This window comes from Somniosus microcephalus, chromosome 5 (genome assembly GCF_052327205.1).
Source record: "Somniosus microcephalus isolate GS21.2 chromosome 5, FLI_Smic_1.0, whole genome shotgun sequence".
Lineage (NCBI taxonomy): Eukaryota > Metazoa > Chordata > Chondrichthyes > Squaliformes > Somniosidae > Somniosus > Somniosus microcephalus.
This window is the reverse complement of record NC_140991.1, coordinates 58,639,151-58,659,464: the sequence shown is the minus strand read 5'-3', so window position 1 is coordinate 58,659,464 and position 20,314 is coordinate 58,639,151. Positions and strand designations below refer to the sequence as shown.

Sequence of the window (20,314 nt, the reverse complement as noted above, 5' to 3'; positions counted from 1 at the left end):
CAAAAGCCTTCTGAAAGTCCAAATACACCACATCCACTGGTTCTCCCTTATCTATTCTACCAGTTACATCCTCAAAAAATTCCAGTAGATTAGTCGAGCATGATTTACCTTTTGTAAATCCATGTTGACTTTGTCCGATCCTGTCACTGTTTTCCAAGTGCTCTGCTATTACATCTTTTATAATGGACTCTAGCATTTTCCCCACTACCGATGTCAGGCTTACCGGTCTATAATTCCCCGTTTTTTCTCTACCACTATATGTGGTTTAGACCTGAACTGGGAGACCGAATGTCACCGCAAAATCCTGGCATGATGCAACTTGCATGTGAAGCCAGCCCCCATGAAGTGACTGGGTTAGTGTTAAGTAGTAAAGTAGTTACTTTCGCTTTTTTAGTTTGTCAAAATGAACTGGCACAATGATGTAGGTTCTGTGTCTTTATACAGTAAGTGGCAGCCTGCAACACCACCAGTTTATGACGTGTCATTTTAATATGTATGGTTAGCACATGATTTCCTCAAACTGCCAACCTAGTCTATATATTTAGTACGTAGAGATGCATATCGTTTGAAGAATGAAGACCCTAGATGGTAGGTAATCTCTCTTGCTATTATTGTAGTATTACATTGCTCACCAAATGATATAAATGACCAGCGAATTTAGTTTGCTGGCATTGGTTGAGGAATGACTATTGGCCAGGGTGGGAGATAATTGGAACAGTGTACGCAGATGTAATTCACTTGTCAATCTGGCGTCATACATTCTGTCCTTATTTTTTAATAAAATATGTAGATTTTCTATTAAAAATATTTAGTTAAATAGCAAAACATATGATCGTTTGGAAATCAGAGGAGTAGAATTGGTTAGAGTATACAAGTTTCTGTGCAGCAGAAGTTGCGGAGCTGGGTGATGCAAAACTTGAGGCACTGCAGTGCTACCATTGGCGGGAGAGTGTAATTACAGCAGGACGAGTTTACATAGGCAGTGCCATTATACGTGTGGACATAAGGCATTTATAATGGTTAAAATTGACAAGGTACATGCAGATCTACGGTTTTTAATATATTTTATGAGAGATATTTATTATAATTTAGAAGTCACTTTCCCCTACCACTATTGCTAAGTTCCTAATCCAATCCAGGAACTGGCTTTAATTTCTTTAAAGTGACACCCTGCTATGCCTTCCCTCCCACCATTCCTACCTATCAAGAGTTACCTCCTACAGTCAACAAAACTGCTCCCCAATGCAGCAGTACCCCACTACCAACCCAATGCTCCCAAATCCCAAGACTTCCTTCTACCACTTTCACATTCGAAACACACCACTCCAGTACTTCAAAACCTGGACACCATTTCCCATCTTTTCAATACTGAATGGGCTCTTCTACTATTACTCCACCCAACACTCTTCTACTCCTCCCACTACTCCTGCACCTTAGACCATCCTCCCACCCCACACTACCACATGCTTCCTAACCTACAACCTGAAGTATCTTCTTGCCATTTTCCTTTGGATGCTGGAAATGTAAATGTAAAAATAAACACACTTGAATAATACATGTCCAAACTAAGCAACAATAATAATCAAAGTCACTGATTTATGATTTTCACAAATGTTGACATGACCATGTAATTTGAATCTGAAAACACATAGAAATGCAATTTTAATTGTTCAATGATCTAGTATATTGTACAGTACATAGCATGAAATGGCACACATTTCAATTCGCCATGAGCTTTTAAAACCATATGAGATTCCCCACTGCATGAAAAAGATTTATTTAAGGACTAGTTTGGAATACCTTCTTAATGCACTTAATTATTTAAATTAATTGCATAGAAAATGAATTTATTTTTTAAGTGTTAGTCACAGACCATGGCTAAGCGTTTCCCCTATCGGATGCTATTTACCCTTCTGTTTTTCCTCTTTGTACAACCGTAAACTAAAGCTTGAGAAATTTATGGAAGGTCCCCCGATGGGTCTGCATCTTTATCCATGAGTATTTGAAAGATGCGTAGAATGTTGCAGGAATGCCGGTGAGCAAACCATAGCCCTTTAGCATAGTCTAATGCTTAATCCAGAAACCCTGCCCTGTAACTAATAGTTAACTCTGCAATTACACTTGGTAGACAAGGAAGAAGGTTCTGTACAATCGCACCATCTTAAGGAAGAGTTCCAAAGACTGGAGCAACACGGTGGGAAACTTAATTGCTTATTTTTCTTGCAGAAGCTTTGAATCGATACAGAATGAGTTAAGATGCAGCTGTTGTAGTGCTCTTGTAAATATGGGAGTCTGCCTTAAGCAATAGCAACTCTTATGCTGCTTTGCTGCTTGGTCAAAATTCTGTGTAAGGCGGTCAGCCTAGCCACATCTCACTGCAGTAGCAGGTGCTGCTTTGCATGAAGGAGCTCATCTTTACGATATTGAGTCAAATGCGATGGGAACAAGAGCTTTGTTCAGCCTGCCACCTAATTGTAAAACTTTGACTTTAAATTACTTTACATTAAGCATTGACATTTCATAAGTGACCTTTCATTAATCTATTAGGGCTTTAGATGTTTTTTTTTAAAGTTAATATGCCAATAATTTAAAACATTTTCATGCCATGCTTCCATAATAGGCACTCTCTCTCTGTATTTGTTCCTATAACGTTGGTTGAGTACTTCTTGAAGTTACCTGGCATGAATATAGTTCACACACCAACGAAAAAAGTGTTATTTTTAATGACTCATGTGGAAACTTTGTGGGAGGTACAAAAGGCACTTGCATGCCATTTCACTGTTGCATTTCAGCTATGTTGGCACAGTAAATATTACCACCGCTGTGTCTTGAGAAATTCCAAATACTTATATTTTTGGCACTTCGAGAAATGACTCTTAACTTTAACGTTGCAAATGATCAAAGTTGTATGGGACAAAAAATGAGTATATTCAAAAGTTGTAATTTATTCTGAGATGTTGCCGTGGGCCTCAAAGTTGTCACGTTTTGATTCATGTTCTAACGTAGTGGAAACTTTGTGCACCTTTATTCTTTTAATGTATTTTTTTTTAATTGACTTGATGGTGTAGTAATTCAGAAGCCTGAATTAATAATCTGGAGAATGGGAGTTTAAACCCCACCATGGCAGTTTAAGAATTTGAATTTTAAAAACCTGGAAATAAAATCTGGTATCAGTAAAATTGACCATGAAGCTGTTTGATCGTCATAGTCTCTTCGCTATCCTCTAACGCAAGTCACTCAGTTGTAACAAACTACTAGAAAGAATATGGACTACAGCGGTTTGATAAGGCCCACACCCACCACCTTCTCGGGGCAACTAGGGACGGGCAACAAATGCAATAATATCCTGAGAACACTTTTAAAAATATCCACCGAAGAATAGAAAGAATAAGATAATTCAGCCTTGAAAAGCTGAATGCGTACAGGTCACGAGTCACACACAATTACATTTCTTAGCTTGAACTCCGAGTGCTGGCTTTCATGTTTTCACCTTAAAGGCATAAAAGAAGGAAGCAGCTGGAGTGAAATGGTTTCAGATGGGCCTACCTCATAGGAAGCGGGTTTCCGGGCTATGTCATTGCCATCGTGATCTAATGTTATGAAGATTACAAAATAGTTACATACCTCTGCATACTTTCACTTCAGTTCCTGTGTGCTTTAAATGCTTTGCAGCTGTATTTATCTCAAGGGCAGTGCACCAGAGAAGTCAAACCCTGTTTTACATCTAGGAAGGCTTAACAATATAAACAACAACAACAAAAAATTCCAGAGCACTGCACTAACTTCAGTTTGTCATTATAGCAGTATTTAAATTGTTGTGTGTACCTAAACTGTGCAAACTAGATTTCAAGCACTTTGGGTGTTAACTGAAGACATTGGCCTTGTTCACCCAGGTTGCAATGTAAATGTATAAAGCTGTTTTCACCCCTTCTCCCACCAGTGTTGTGTAGGGATCAATAGCTCTACTTTTCCCCATCTCTTTTAAGTATAGATCTCAGCAGTGTGGGAGTTTAATTTGTGTATCCCATTGCCACATTGTCATGTTAGTTTCTTACCGTCTGCCAGAATTGAAGTCACTTTGTGGCTTGGTAGTAATCACTATTTAGAATGTTAATGTTCCGATCTTGAAAGCTGATGCAGTTGAGTATTCTTTCTGTACCAGCGCAATGTAAGTAAAAGCCACATTGTGGAATAGATGAAATGTGCACGTTTTAGGAAGCTGTTTGGAAATTTATGTATTTAATCTTGCCTTTGCATGTTTATCAGGACACAAAAAATGTACTAGGTAAATTAACTCGCCTACTTTTATCACAGTTTTAAGTTGATTTTGAGGCTTACTTCTTTTTGCATTTTAGGAAGGAAAGAAAATGCAGACAACCTGGGGCCTGAAGCTCAGACACGCAGTGATGGTTGCACAGGTACAGATTAAGTCTTTATATGGGGTAAATAACCAATCTAATATGTATACTGCAGTAATTACCTTGCTTGCAGTTCAGTATTATAGGGGGAATATCCCGGGGGGGTCAGCAGGCGCGATAGGTGGTGGGTCAGGTGTGAAAGTGTTTTTTTTGACAGCGGGTTGGGACCCCGCCACCACACGCCTTTACCAAATGTCGGTGCTGAGCAGACCCGACATGCAGTGGCAGGGAGGCAATTCAGGTCATTATGACCTTGTTAACAGAGGATTAACAACAATTTTGAGCTCACCTTTAGAATTTACCAGCTCGCCAACAGGGTCCACACTGTTTGGGGATCACATCTGTTAAGCTGGCCGGGAGTTGAATGGCCATGGAATCATCTCATTACTTGAAAGCTTGAAATGTGCTATAAAAACACTCAGCTGTTTACTTTCCAAGCTCAAAAGCTGTTGCTGACTGCATTTGGAAGACAGATTAAGCTTTATGCGGGTTGCAAGTGTTTGGAGCAAACTTTCTCTCCAGTGTCACCTCATTGGAACAACCTCTCTCACCATTGACCGATTGCTTCTGCCACCTCAAGTTCACCTGCCATCTATTCCATCATCATGGGTACGGTTTCTACTCTCTCACCTTGGTCCTCGGAATTTGACCACGATCATCACCAACACCAGCATCACCAGGCACACCAGTAGCACCAACAACAACACCAACCTTCTCTGCAGTCACCTGATGCTGCACAGGACAGAGGGCATCAGTACCCGACCACATTGCTGCCAGGGATGGCCTCACCGTGGCCACATTTTCTTCACTTGACGCTGCACACCCTGGCTGCCACATGATGCGCCAGGTTGGCACCACCCCACACCAACAACATAAAGCATCTCTACAATGCCCAAGCCATTCGTTTCACACTCGCCACCATTGCGGGGGGTACCGTTATTTTTCAGCATTCACTGCAACTCACTAAGCCACTTCCAAAGGTGCACACGCATCTGTCCAAGAATGCAAAGTGTTGAAAATAAAGATTTCAATGTTTGACAGCACATTAACAGAAACTTCACATGAACATTGGTTAAAACACACAAGTGCCTACCCTTGTGTGTTGTTTGTTGGTATGATTGGACTAGGATGAGGCCGAGGTGAGGGGTAGCTAGTGAGATGGGGAAGTGATAATGTAGATAGAGAGGGATGGGTGGAGGTGCAAGGTAAGTTGGTGTGAGTACGGACGTGCAGGAGTAGGGTGTGAAAGCAGAATGATGGGGATGTGATGAGTGGCACAGCAGGATGTGGTTGAGTGTGGCTTTGCAGTAATATTTTGTGATCTACAGAGATGATTGAAAGGTTTGCGCCACTGCAGCCTGGTCCTCCTGACGACATCCCTGCTTGTGCCCTCCTGTGCAGTGTGCAGCCAGGCCGCATTGGTCTCCTGGGGAGGTGTCTTCCGCCCAATCTTCTTCTTCTTAGGCAGTCCCTCAGAACCGAGGATGACTTGCTTCCACACTAAAAATGAGTTCTCAGGTGACTGATGAGTCCAATGCGGAACCTGCAGTCTCTTTCACAGGTGGGGCAGACGGTGGTTGAAGGGGTGGGTGGGTGGGGTGCTTGGGTTGACGTGCGCTCCTTTCGCTCTTTGCGCTTGGCTTCCGCTTGCTCCTGGCGAAGAGACTCGAGGTGTTCTGCGCCTTCCCGGATGCTTCTCCTCCACTTTGTGCGGTCTTGGGCCAGGGATTCCCAAGTGTCGGAGGGGATGTTGCACTTTTTGAAGGAGGCTTTGAGTGTGTCCTTGAAGCGTTTCCTCTGCCCACCTGGGGCTCTCTTGCTGTGTTGGAGCTCCGAGTAGAGCGCTTGTTTTGGGAGTCTCATCTCGGGCATGCAGACGATGTGGCCCATCCATCGGAGCTGATCGAGCGTGGTCAAAGCTTCGATGCTGGGGATGTTGGCCTGAGCGAGAACACTGATGTTGGTGCGCCTATCCTGGCAATGGATTTGCAGGATCTTATGGAGGCAGCGTTGGTGGTACCTTTTGAGGGAAGAGGACTTCCCTGTGTGCGGTGACTCCCTCTATAAACATATGGAGGGAGTCATGGGAGAGCCTGGGTGCAGCCGTCCACCTCTGTGCAGTGATTGTCAGTGTTTGCAGCACCTCAATGCTGTAGAACACTGATGGCACAAATGTCAAAAGTGAATTTGCGCATGGTCCCTTTAAGGAAACCGGCTGATGACGCATCATCAAATAACATCATCAGACCCGCTTCCTTCAATTGAACCGGGCTTTAACTAGCAAAATCGGAAAAGTCATGTCAGAGGACGAGATGGAGCCAGCAGCGAGGCCACGACCCGCTGAGGTAGTGTCCGATAAATAGAGGTGGAGGAAATGATGACCAACATAAATCTAAGCCAGTTGATTAAAGATAAACAGCTAAGAATATTTTCTGTTTTTTTTTGTTCCAATTTTTGTATCTGATGTTGGATTAATCAGTTACAGTATCTACTTCATACCTTGAATATGAAAAGTGAAAACACGTGCAAAGTAATTTCACTGGTTACAGGATGGAGCATTGTTCTCCTACAGTTTCTAGCACATGGCATACCTTTCTGTTCACCCTAGCCATTTCCCTGCCTTTCTTACTGAATTTGGATGCAAATGCAATTTAGTAAAATCTCTGGGAATATGATTTCAACAGAACACTTTTCTGTCCCACCCTTTATCCAGTGATGAGCATCATTTTAGTCATAAACATTCTCTAAATTGTTTTGTTACGCTTCACTTAACCTACTAAATTTAGATAAATCATTCCAACAATTCATTGATCTTCAAATGGACCAGTAATCACATATTTTCAAGATTTATTTTATGATCATCAAAGTGAGGAATGTCAAGAACATTATTTTCAACCATTTTAGCCACATTCCTAGGTCATATGTAGTATAGACACACAATGTAAGGATCCATTTACACTACAATGTGTCCTAACCTCAACATCAGAAAAATACCTTATTTTGTACGAGTGTGAATTCTGTTTTCCACATACCTATTGTGTATGAGATTCCTTTGGTTTTGTGCCTGTTGAGTGGAGACTGCCACAAGTCCATTACACATAAGGCCATTGTAGTGAAAAAGAGAAAATGCACTTTTATATTCTATTACTGTGGGCTAGACTCCGAGCCATGTCCTGGGGAGTGGGGTTGGGGGGAGGAAGAACAGTGGCGGCAGCAGCAGCCAATTTCCTGGCACCATGGCTGGTTCTGCTGCACAGGACGGGAGGAAAAAGAGCGGGACAGCTATAGTGATAGGGGATTCTATTGTAAGGGGAATAGATGGGCATTTTTGCGGCCGCAAACAAGACTCCAGGATGGTATGTTGCCTCCTGGTGCAAGGGTCAAGGATATCTTGGGGCGGCTGCAGGGCATTCTGGAGTGGGAGGGTGAACAGCCAGTTGTCGTGGTGCATATAGGTACCAACGATATAGGTAAAAAATGGGATGAGGTCCTAAAAGCTGAATATAGGGAGTTAGGAGGTAAATTAAAAAATAGGACCTCAAAGGTAGTAATCTCAGAATTGCTACCAGTGCCACGTGCTAGGTCAGAGTAGAATTAGAAGGATATTTCAGATGAATACGTGGTTAGAGGGATGGTGCAAGGGGGAGGGATTCAAATTCCTGAAACTTTGAAACCGGTTCTGGGGGAGGTGGGACCAGTACAAACTGGACGGTTTGCACCTGGGTGGGACCGGAACCGATGTCCTAGGGGGAGTGTTTGCTAGTGCTGTTGGGGAGGGTTTAAACTAAAATGGCAGGGGGTTGGGAACCTGTGCAGGGAGACAGAGGAAAGGGAAGCAAGGATCGAAACAAAAGACAGGAAGGAGAAAAGCAAAAGTGGAAGCAGAGAAATCAAGGGTGTAAATCAAACAGGGCCACAGTAAATAATAATTCTAAAAGGACTAAGAGTGTTAAAAAACCAAGCCTGAAGGCTTTGTGTCTTAATGCGAGGAGCATTCGTAATAAGGTGGATGAATTAGCTGCGCAAATAGATGTAAATGGATATGATATAATTGGGATTACGGAGACATGGCTCCAGGGTGATCAAGACTGAGAATTCAACATCCAGGGGTATTTAAAATTCAGGAAGGACAGGCAAAAAGGAAAAGGGGGTGGGGTAGCATTGCTGGTTAAAGAGGAGATTAACACAATAGTAAGGAAGGATATTGGCTCCGATGATGTGGAATCTGTATGGGCAGAGCTGAGAAATACCATGGGGCAGAAAACGTTAGTGGGAGTTGTATACAGACCCCCAAACAGTGATGCTGAGGTTGGGGATGGCATTAAACGGGAAATTAGAGACCCGTGCAATAAGGGCACAGCAGTTATCATGGGTGACTTTAATCTACATATAGATTGGGCTAACCAAATTAGTAACAATACTGTGGAGGAGGAATTCCTGGAGAGTATACGAGATGGTTTCCTGGACCAATATGTCGAGGAACCAACTAGAGATCAGGCCATCTTAGACTGGGTATTATGTAATGAGAGAGGATTAATTAGCAATCTTGTTGTGCAAGGCCCCTTGGGGAGGAGCGATCATAATATGATCGAATTCTTCATTAAAATGGAGAGTGAAGTAGTTGACTCAGAGACTAGGGTCCTGAATTTAAATAAAGGAAACTATGATGGTATGAGGCACGAGTTGGCTAGAATGGATAGGGGAACGTTACTTAAAGGGTTGATGGTGGATAGGCAATGGCAAACATTTAAAGATCGCATGGATGAACTACAGAATTTGTTCATCACTGTTTGGCATAAAAATAAAACAAAAAAGGTGACTCAAGCATGGCTAACAAGGGAAATTAGGGATAGCATAAGATCCAAGGAGAGGACATATAATTTGGCCAGAAAAAGCAGCAAACCTGAGGATTGGGAGCAGTTTAGGATTCAGCAAAGGAGGACAAAGGGATTAATTAAGAGGGGGAAAATAGATTGAGAGTAAGCTTGCAGAGAACATAAAAACTGACTCAAAGCTTCTATCAATATGTGAAGAGAAAAAGATTGGTGAAGTCAAGCGTAGGTCCCTTGCAGTCAGAATCAGGGGAATTTCTAATGGGGAACAAAGAAATGGCAGACCAATTAAATACATACAGTACTTTGGTTCTGTCTTCACAAAGGTGGACACTAATCTCCTCCCAGAGATGTTGGGGAACATAGGGTCTAATGAGAGGGAGGAACTGAATGAAATCAGCGTTTGTAGGGAAATGGTGTTCGGGAAATTGACGGGATTGAAGGCCGATAAATCCCCAGGGCCTGATAATCTACATCCTAGGGCATTTAAGGAAGTGGCCCTAGAAATAGTAGATGCATTGCTGGTCATCTTCCAAAATTCTATAGACTCTGGAACAGTTCCCATGGATTGGAGGCTAGCTAATGTAACCCCACTATATAACAAAAGGTGGTAGAGAGAAAACTGGGAATTATAGACTGGTAAGCCGGACTTCGGTAGTGGGGAAAATGCTAGAGTCCATTATAAAAGATGTAATAACAGAGCACTTGGAAAACAGTGACAGGATCGGACAAAGTCAACATGGATTTACAAAAGGTAAATCATACTTCACTAATCTACTGGAATTTTTTGAGGATGTAACTGGTAGAATAGATAAGGGAGAACCAGTGGATGTGGTGTATTTGGACTTTCAGAAGGCGTTCGATAAGGTCCCGCATAAGAGATTAGTGTGTAAAGTTAAGGCACATGGGATTGGGGGCAAGGTATTGACTTGGATAGAGAACTGGTTGGCAGACAGAAAGCAAAGAGTTGGAATAAACGGGTCTTTTTCCGAGTGGCAGGCAGTGCCTAGTCAGGTACCGCAGGGATCGGTCCTAGGACCCCAGCTATTCACAATATATATAAATGATCTAGACAAGGGAACTAGATGTAATATCTCCAAGTTTGCAGACGACACAAAGCTGTGTGTGTGTGCTGTGCGGAGGATGCAGAGAAACTCAGTACGATTTGGACAGGTTGGGTGATTGGGCAGATGCATGGCAAATGCAGTATAATGTGGATAAATGCGAGGTTATCCACTTCGGTGGCAAAAACAGGAAGACATTATTATTTGAAAGGGAATAGATTGGGAAAAGGGGAAGTGCAACGAGACCTGGGTGTCTTTGTGCAACAGTCCCTGAAGGTAAGCATGTAGGTGCAGCAGGCAGTTAACAAGGCAAATGGTATGTTGGCCTTCATAGCAAGCGGATTAGAGTACAGGAGCAAGGATGTCTTGCTGCAGTTGTACAGGGCCTTGGTGAGACCACACCTTGAGTGTTGTGTGCAGTTTTGGTCGCCTTCTCTGAGGAAGGATGTTCTTGCCATGGAGTGTAGCGGAGATTCACCAGACTGATACCTGGGATGGCAGGAATGACGTATGAGGAGCGATTGGGTCGATTAGGCTTATATTTGCTAGAGTTTAGAAGATTGAAACATATAAAATTCTAACAGGACTAGACAGACTAGATGCAGGAAGGATGTTCCCGATGGCGGGGGAGTCCAGAACCAGGGGTCACAGTCTAAGGATAAGGGGTAAGCCATTTAGGACTGAGATGAGGAGGAATTTCTTCACCCAGAGAGTGGTGAACCTGTGGAATTCTTTACCACACAAGGCAGTTGAGGCCAATTCATTAAATATATTCAAGAAGGAGTTGGATATATTTCTTGAGGCTAAAGGGACCAAGGGATATGGGGAGAAAGCAGGGACAGGGTACTGAATTTGAATGATCAGCCATGATCTCATTAAATGGCGGAACAGGCTCGAGGGGCCGAATGGCCTACTCCTGCTCCTATCTTCTATGTTTCTGTGTAATGGGGTAGAGTTTCCGTTTTGGGCGCAATCGCCAATCCAGGTGCAAATTGCACTCAAAATTGCGCTAGTTTTCCGAAGTGAAGTCATGGTTCAAGTTTCCACTGAAACTCATTTGTATGATCACAACTGTAAAATGGTCCATGAACCAGAGCAATCGGGCAGTGTTTCAGAACGTATTTTTTTGTTGCATTAAAGAACATTCCTTGATATATTTAAGAGTGGTAGCCTGGTGCATTTTTATTAATACAGCTGAAAATAGGTTTATCATAAAAAATAAACATTTTTAATAAGTGTGTCTGCTCCATCACCTGTGAGTAACCTGATTTTCAATAACTGCAAATGAGTTTTTAAAAACTATACAGAACCATTTAGTAGTTTCATTGCTGTACAATAGTCTGTTTCTTAGTAAATTAAAGATTTTTTAATGATTAAAGGCTTTCAAAAGGTGCCTATTAGTGACCTTGCGCCTAAAAAAAAAGCTTAATTTTAAGAGGCTCCTCGAAGGCCCGCAAACAGGTGCCATTAACAGAAATTCGCCATGGTGATTAATTCGAGCTGGAGGCGGGGCCAGTTTTATGGGCGGGGCCAGGTTCCAGCTGATTTTAAAAAAAATCAGTGCAAAATATTGCGGAACGCAGTTTGCGGCAATCGTAACTTGCACTTGAATTTCCGCGATCTTTTGCGCTGAATTGGCAAATTTTGGGCGAATTGCGCTGGATCAGCGCAACCTAGTGGAAGCTCTACCCCAGTGTGTTCAGCGTAATATGCCATTGAACCCAGATTTTCCTCTTTATTGCCGATTTTTCAGATGGATGGGGTGAGAAATTGGATGGGGATTTGTTATGTCAAATCCCTACCCACTTTAGCAGCCCCCACCTGATTTTCCGCTATCATTTCCGACAAACAGCGGAAGTACTTGGCTGTTTTGGAGCAGGTGTATTCAAATTAAATCGTAATTATGTATTGAAGTTTTATTTATTGCATCTGTTATGATTTTATGACTATTAAATTGACAACAGGTGTGGGGTTCTTTCTATTTTAAATTGGGAAATTATAGGTCATAATTTTTGAAGCTTTTTTTTTTCCTGAGAATACAATTGCCTTCACTGCTGATGGAATTTACACTGAGTAGACTGGTTATTGTGGAGTCTATAAAACTTGCAACGCTTGGGGAGGGGAATACTCCCCCCCACTCCTTTTTCTTATTCTGCCATTCTTAGTGTCTTGGGTTTTTAAATTCTCTTTGAGGCAGGAGAAATCTGCCTTATAATCCACTCCATTCAGCCTCCAGGAGACCTGACATTAGGCCTAAAAGTTGTTGGAACCCACTGCTGCCATGAACCAAGTAGCACTCCATCAGTTAATCAGTTGCAGTCACTGCCCTTTTTTTGGTCTATGATTTTCAGGGGCGGGTTTTAACCCTGCACTTCCCTGGTGGGAACAGGGCTGGACGGGCAGTTAAAATTGCTGCAGAGTACTTACCGCTCCATTCCCACTGCATTCTTACTTGCTGCCATTTTAACTCTACAGGTTTTTTACTTGACTGGGGCACCTGCCAGAGACGGGCAGGGGGCTTGTGAATACATGCAAATCTGAATCATATGATGCAATTAGGACCCCAACACCATTTTAACGCATGATTGCAAAAATACTGCCCAGCACCCAACCTGCCTGTAAAATCTAGCGGGATTGGTCTTTCTGAGCCACTGAAGGTATTTACAGGGGCACTCACCTGCAGCTAATTGGATCACATGAGCAGTGCCATTGTGCTGTTTGGATTGCCAGGAGAGTTACTTGCTTCCAGATCGCTTCTTTCTCAGATTATTTTTTTGCCTTGCTTACCCTCTGTAAGCTTTATCTGCTTATCATGGGTGCTGTTATTGCCAATTTAATTTGGATGGACAAATAATTAGAGGAAGCAGCAGTGGCAGCGCAACCTCTGCAACCAGCACGAGAACAGCTGGGCCTATTAGAAGACAGCAAGTGTGGGAGTAGGAGGCCGTAACCAGCACACAGTGACCGGTTCAGTCACTTTCTGGACAGTGCTCCAAGCAGTCTCCTGCAACAGGCCCAGCTCCCTGCTGGACAAGGGGGCCATGCATTGACAGTGACTCTCAAAGTTACCAAAACCCTTAACTTCTTTGCCATTAGCTCCTTCCATTCTGCTACAGGGGCCATCTCAAGTTTGCAGTACAGAGGTCACCGACACCCTGTTTACCAGGGATCACCTTCCCCATTAACTTCAACTGTCAACAGGTGAGAGCTTGGAGTTTTACGATTAGGGAGTCGAGGGTTATGGGGAGCGGGCAGGGAAGTGGAGTTGAGGCCAAGATCAGATCAGCCATGATCTTACTAAATGGCGGAGCAGGCTCGAGGGCCAAATGACCTACTCCTCCTATGTCTTATGTTCTTATGATTTACACTGTGACTGGCTTCCCTTGTGTCCTGGATGTCATTAACTGCACACGTTACCATCGGGGCACCAGAACACTAGCCAGCAGCATTCACTAATAGAAAGGGCTATCACTCCATTAATATCCAACTATTCTCCAATCACAGAAGTGGGATTATGCAGATGTCACGATGCTTTTATCCCACAACTCTCAACCATCCCACAATATTTGACCCTTCCGCCAACGTAACTAGTTGCCGGGGGAACAAGGGATCTCCAGTACACACGCGGCTCATGACGCCCCTCCGCAACCTCACCAGAAACACGGGTATAATCCATGTCACATTATTAAGCACACAATGGGGCTGCTAAAGCAGAGGTTCAGGTGTTTGCACAAGTCTGCGGGCTCCCTACAATATGCCCACAATAGGTCTGCTGCATCATAGTAGTTTGCTGAATCCTGCACAACCTTGCCATACAGAGAAGCCTGCATTTGGAGGATGCACAGCAGCAGCAGTCCTCATCAGACGAGAAAGATCGGAGGGATGGCAAGGAAGCAGAAGAAAGAGATCCAACTCAACATCTTGCAGTAAGAGATGTGGGGGATGAGTTAGTTGCTTAGCATTTCCGGTGACCTGCTCCTTCCCCTATCTTGAAACCCAGCAATAACAGCATTGACAGTCCTTGTTGCATCCTTCACTACTCCTGTAATCCTCCATTGAAGAACATTCAAATCATTCAGACAACTTCAATATTAATGACATATTGGTAATGCCACAACAACAACTTGTATTTATATAATGCCTTTAACATGGTAAAACATCCCAAGGCACTTCACAGGAGCGTTATAGAACAAGATTTGACATCAAGCCACATAAGGCGATATTAGGGCAGATGAGAGAGGTTTTAAGGAGCGTCTTAAAGGAGGAAAGAGTGGTAGCGAGGCGGAGAGGTTTAGGGATGGAATTCCAGAGCCTAGGGCCTTGGCAACTGAAGGCATGGCCACCAATGGTGCAGACTCAGAAACTGCTATAAAATCACAATGCAGACCAAAGTGCCAAATGTAATAAAGTTGATGAATTTAATTCCCAACACTCTAATTGCCTTCCATGTGTCAACCCATGGTGTCTTTCTTATACTACTCGAACAATAAAAACTTGCAGACTTTCAATGCAGAAAAACATCCTAAAGGACTTCACAGGAGCATAATCAGACAAAAATTCACACTAAGCCAAAGGAAATATTGGAATGGGTGACTAAAAGAAATAGGTTTTAAGGAGGGGAAAGAGGAAGAGAGATTTCAGGTGGGAATTCCAGAGCTTGGAGCCTAGATGGCTGTAGGCATAGCTTTCAAAGGTGGGGCAAAGGGAATGGGGCAATGCACTAGAGGCCAGAGTTGGAGGAGCGCAGAGTTCTTGGAGCGTTGTAGGTCTGGAGGTGGTTACAAATATAAGGGGATGGGCGAGGCCATGCAGAGTTCTGAACGCTCCCCTGGTGTTCGCAGCAAAAGCGGGCGGAAGGCTGCTGTTCTTTGTGTCGGGACCCCTGCGATACTTGTGGCTGCTGTCTTCTGGGGTTCGATCCAGTGTGGGCCCAACTGCAGGCTCCTGCATCTCGGCTTCTGCCAGTGCAGTCTGACCCAGCTGATTTGGTTGAGGGGGTGACTAAGGAGCAGACGTGCTGACATCCTGAGAGGGCAGCCAGTACTGCTCCCATCGCGCCACTGCCACTCCCGTGGAGTTGGGGCTCATCACTTCTACTGAAGGAGAGCAGATTGCAGGAGATGAGTGACTTCTGAAAGCCCCTACCTATTTGATCCACCAATTTGTCCAAGGTGGACCTGTCTCTCCAAAGTCTGCACGGCAGCCATTTGAGCTTCCACAAAGGCTGATGACATTGTCTCCTATTGTGCGGTCTTAGCTGCAGTGCCCCTGGAGGTGGCCATGCTCTCCAGGATAGACTGCATAGTGCTGATGCCAGACAAGATGACACCACACAGGCTGGAAGAGGACTGCTACATACTTTCAGCTATAGTGCTGATCCTTGGCAGGCCTTCCAATACTTGGTATAATGTGAAAACCAAGCAGTTTTCTTTTCATGGTCATTCTGAGGAAGGAGTGGTGGGAGTACTTGGTTATGTAAGTGGTAGTATGAGAGAAGAGCATGCTGTTGGTGTGTGGTGAAAAGAGAGGTAAGGAAGAGGTGAGTGTGTTTAGAATGAGAAAGAGAGGTGTTGCAGACTGCCCTTGTGATTATATGCTGAAGGATGTGCTGAAGTGGAGGGAATTGATGAGAATGGTAGGGGAGGGGGTGAAAGGAGTGTTAGGTGCTGTTGAGAGAGATAAAGAGCCTTGCTGCTCTTGAGAGGTCATTGAACCTCTTCCGACACTGAAGCCAGGTCCTGAGGGTGATGCTGCTAACACGGATCATGTTGGCCACCTATCCAGGCCTGCAGGATAGTGGCCCTGGGGATGTTCCTGCAGGATCTGGGGAATAGTACCTTCTTTGTTACTCTGACCACCTCCATTAGGAAGCATCAAAAAAACTGGGAGTAATCTTTTGCCTCATTATCTTATTGGTCTTTCAGCTGTATAACAGTGGAATCTGGCATCAAGGAATGCAACCTTGCTTTAAGAGGTGCATTCCCGCTTTAAATAGGCCTCGTAAAGCGCTCCGGAAACTACACAGAGAAAATGGGTGGGCTGCCCGTTTCCCAATCCGATCTGGTGGGCAGCCCATCAATCATACTAAAATGAAACCCTGGAATTAAAATTGCCCAGGCCTCGCACTGGCAATCTCTTGGTGGCTTGCCACTTGCCCCGCACCTCCATTCACGCTCTAGACACTCATTAAAAAGTGCAAAAAGCCCATTTTCAGCTGTATTAAAATTGGGCTTAAAATTCAGTGCGACCTAACTTGTTGCTTACCCAGCGACTTTCCACAGTTTAAATATTTTAATTATTTTCTCTTTTAGAGTACTGAAGGACAATCTGATCTTTTCCCAGGACAGTTGTGTGCCACTGATTATATATAGTCTTGCCATGCAGTTTTGGAATAATTTTTCAGCATCCACTAGAGGGAGGTAAAAAGGAAATGAATTATAAAGAGAGCACTTGTTGCTTTTGCAGCTGTCTCTAGGAACTGAGTGACTTGCTGCCTTTTTTCCCTTTCCCTTTAGGATTGCTTCATATCCCCATGACACCTCCTTCAGCCCATGTTAGGAAACTTGAGGTTAGGAATCAAAGGAGAAAACCTGCATTATTATTTATTCAACCTGCTGTATATCAGAAATTATAATATGTTTAAAAATCCCTTTTGTGTGATTTTCAGTTCGGTACTTCAAATATACCAATATTTTAATTTTTTTCCCCGTTGGGAATGCTGAGAAATTGTGTTTGTAAATCCAGTGTTTTTTTGCTTATTCAAGACTAGCACTAAATACAAAACAAATTTTCTACATGAATGTTTCAGTGGCACACAATTGCCTTGTAACATGCCTGTTACTGCAACCAGTCACCAGTCACCCCTCTGCCCGGGATGCAGGTTTAAATAAAACGCCATCTGCTATTCTCAAAATGAATAAGGTACATCCTGGCTTTACAGGCCTGGGATGGAACAATTGACCCTTATATCAGTTTGAAATAAATGGTGGTCTGCAGCATTCCACAAACTGACTCATTTGGCATAATTGCACATCATCATTGCTTGCATCCTGTGGGTTTAAAAAAAAAACTCAGACCTTGGCCCTGAAACCCAGCACTTGAACATAGCTCATTCTTAAATCCTTAACATGAAGAACAAATGATCTAAAATGCCAAAATATGGGAGCTACTTTTTTACCAGGAACTAATTGGGGTGCAGATATGCTACTTAAAATTTGAGCACAACCCCGATAGTCCCTGCAACTGGATTGCAAAACTTGGTACACAGTATTGCCCCCATAAATTGTAGCAGTGGTCCTTTTAAAAGGAAAGATTTTAATTTAAATAGTGACATGGTCACGGGAAGCTGGGACATCAAGAGAACTCCCTGTTCCTCTTTGTGTAGTTCTGTGAGATCTTTAACATCCACCAGAACATGGCACTAGGGACCTGAATTTAATATCTTATTTGAAGGATGGGATCTTCGGCAATGCAGCATTCCCTTCGTACTGCAGTATCGCCTAGATCTTGTGCTTAAATTCTTGAGCGGGGCTTAAAACTTCAACCTTATGACTTCAAGGCAAGAATATTACTGCTGGGCCACGCTTGGCTTTTAGACATGTATCAATTAAAACCAAACTCTCTTAATAATCTGCCATATGTGAATTCTAATTAGTTTAATTAAATATAATTTTGAAAGTTGTTATACATGCACTTTTTCTGAAGTTCTTCTGTGTGAAATGTTTCTGTTCTGGATGAAATGGTTTTTTGTTCTGGAACTGTGCTGTTCAATAACTTATAATATTTTTTGATAGTTAATGAAGAAGGCTGTGATTCCGATGGAGAGAACTGCTTTCATGATTCAACTGCAGAAGACGAGCAGAGTCATGATCCAAACGTTCAAGAATACCTTCAGCAAGGAGACACGACTGTCATTTTCCCTGAAGCACCAGAGGAGCAGCATAGACGAGGCACACCAGAAGCTAGTGGACAAGAAGAAAATGGTAACTTAATTTAAAAAAAATAAACTATTGACTCCAAAGAATGCAATTTCTAACTTTGTGTAGTTCATGGCTGCTTGGCACAATGCACACCAGTAAAATCAGATGATTTACTCATCTGTTGTATGAAATATGTACCACTGCTGTGTGACGTAATAAAACTCACTACGCACTTGGTTTGAGCATAAAGCAAGGCTTTAATCAACTTGTTTCAGAACATGGAGGTCTAGTTGTACTTCACTAGTTCCTTGTCTTACAAAATGTCCCTGAAAAGCTGGGCCCACGCCCGAGTATTTATACTCCTTGGATGGCGCCACCAGCTGGCCGTCCAGCGTTATTTCACGAGTAGTTTCTTGATGAATGATGAGATTTATAACACTGCACATGTGTTAATACACGAGATAACATACATGATTATAACGAAGGATGTGACTAATTGAAAGCATGATAAATTGTTAGTGATGAAGAAACTGATCTTAATAGTTTGACATCCTAGCTACAGTAGTTCTATAAATGATAACTAGCCTCTCTCTACCTCTGCAACCTGATACATGGCTATGTTCCTGTACTTGCCCATGATTCTTTCATTTCTTGCCTCCTTTGCATCCCTCTTTTCGCTCCTCTTTCAGCTGCAGAGCCTTTAGCTATTTCAGCCTTGCACTCTGGAACAGTCTCACTCTGCCCTGTTACTTCTCTGCTCTCTTTCAAAGGCCGCCTCAAAACTTGTGTCTGTTGCAAGAGAGACAACAGATTCTATGCACTGTGAAATCTCTTTTTTGGTCACCACTCCTAATATTTGTTGCTCCATTTCTCTGTCTCTGGTTACTTCCACCTGTAAAGCACTTTGAGACGTACAAGTTGTTGACATACAGTTTATGTTCAGTACTGATATGAGTGTACTATATAGTTTGTAAAAACAAATTACTTTTTTTTAAATAACATCTTGACATCTAATTTTTTTTATATGCCAGTGATAATTTGAACATACATTGCAAAAAAAAATCATGAACTTCTGTGGTCTATTTTATGACTATTTGAGACCTGTGATTTTCCTCGCCATTGGTCAGATCTGTGATTTTTCTGTCAATTTGGTTATTTTCTACTTCGATTATTTACCAATCAAATTACACAATCTTTCTCAATTTTCTCAATTTTCCATGTTAAAATCACCCCAAAAAATTAATCTAATTGCATTGCAGAGAAAAAAAAAATTCTGACAAATATTGTTTCACTTATATTCACTATGTAAGCACTTAAAATAAATTTTTTAGTGGTTATATAGTGAATGATGAATTGCTTCAACTCTCCTTTGCACTTCCCAATACAGCCTGCTGCACCTCGGGCTCATCCCTGTCCTTGGGTATCTCTACCCCCATGTAGCTGAACCATGACTTGAGCTTAAGAAAGCACAAGTGTATAGAATCTGTTGCCTCTCTTGCACCTGTAAATAACATGCACACACTACTCTCAAGCCCAGCACTTGTCTTGAATGCCCTCAGAATACTTGGGAAGACTGGGAAATCCAAAGCACAGCAGACAGGACTGGCAGTATATGCTCAAACTTAAACAAAACAAACGCATATCCAAAGCAGTTACTAATTTTACAGTGAAAAAGATTGATGTGGTTGCATTGTGCACTAAAGAGGAACTGTTAAGTGCATTGCAGCTAGTTCATTTCAGTAAAAGTCTAAAAAGACGAAGATATTTCTTTCCTATTCTGCTCATCAGTGAGCAATACCACAGAGCATCCACTGTATAAAATGAAAGTCTTTGCGTCTGGTATCTGAAGTCCTTGCATTCGAAGCATCACTTTTGTGTATTCTGATTCTACGAATATATCATATCCTAATTTTCTGATTTGTCCAATTTAAAAAAATTTAAAAAAAGTTTCTCCCAAATACAGTCTTTGGTAGGAAATAAGATCAAGGAGAAAAAAATACTCTCTGAACTTCCCAATTATATCCCTGTTTCCTTTAGCCCTGGCACTATTAAAGTAGTAAACCCCTATTTTCCTCAAGGTC

At 42.7% G+C, this 20,314-nt stretch overlaps 1 protein-coding gene across 2 annotated transcripts in view; it reads left to right on the top strand.

The window, feature by feature from the left end:
* zeb1b (zinc finger E-box binding homeobox 1b) overlaps positions 1-20,314 on the top strand; it is a 161,841-nt gene that overhangs the window by 110,214 nt on the left and 31,313 nt on the right. For both annotated transcript variants that reach the window (XM_085987659.1, XM_085987660.1), the window contains exons 3-4: positions 4,356-4,418; positions 18,108-18,296. In XM_085987659.1, the coding sequence (XP_085843785.1) occupies positions 4,356-4,418; positions 18,108-18,296 (252 nt within the window). The remainder of the gene's footprint in view (positions 1-4,355; positions 4,419-18,107; positions 18,297-20,314) is intronic.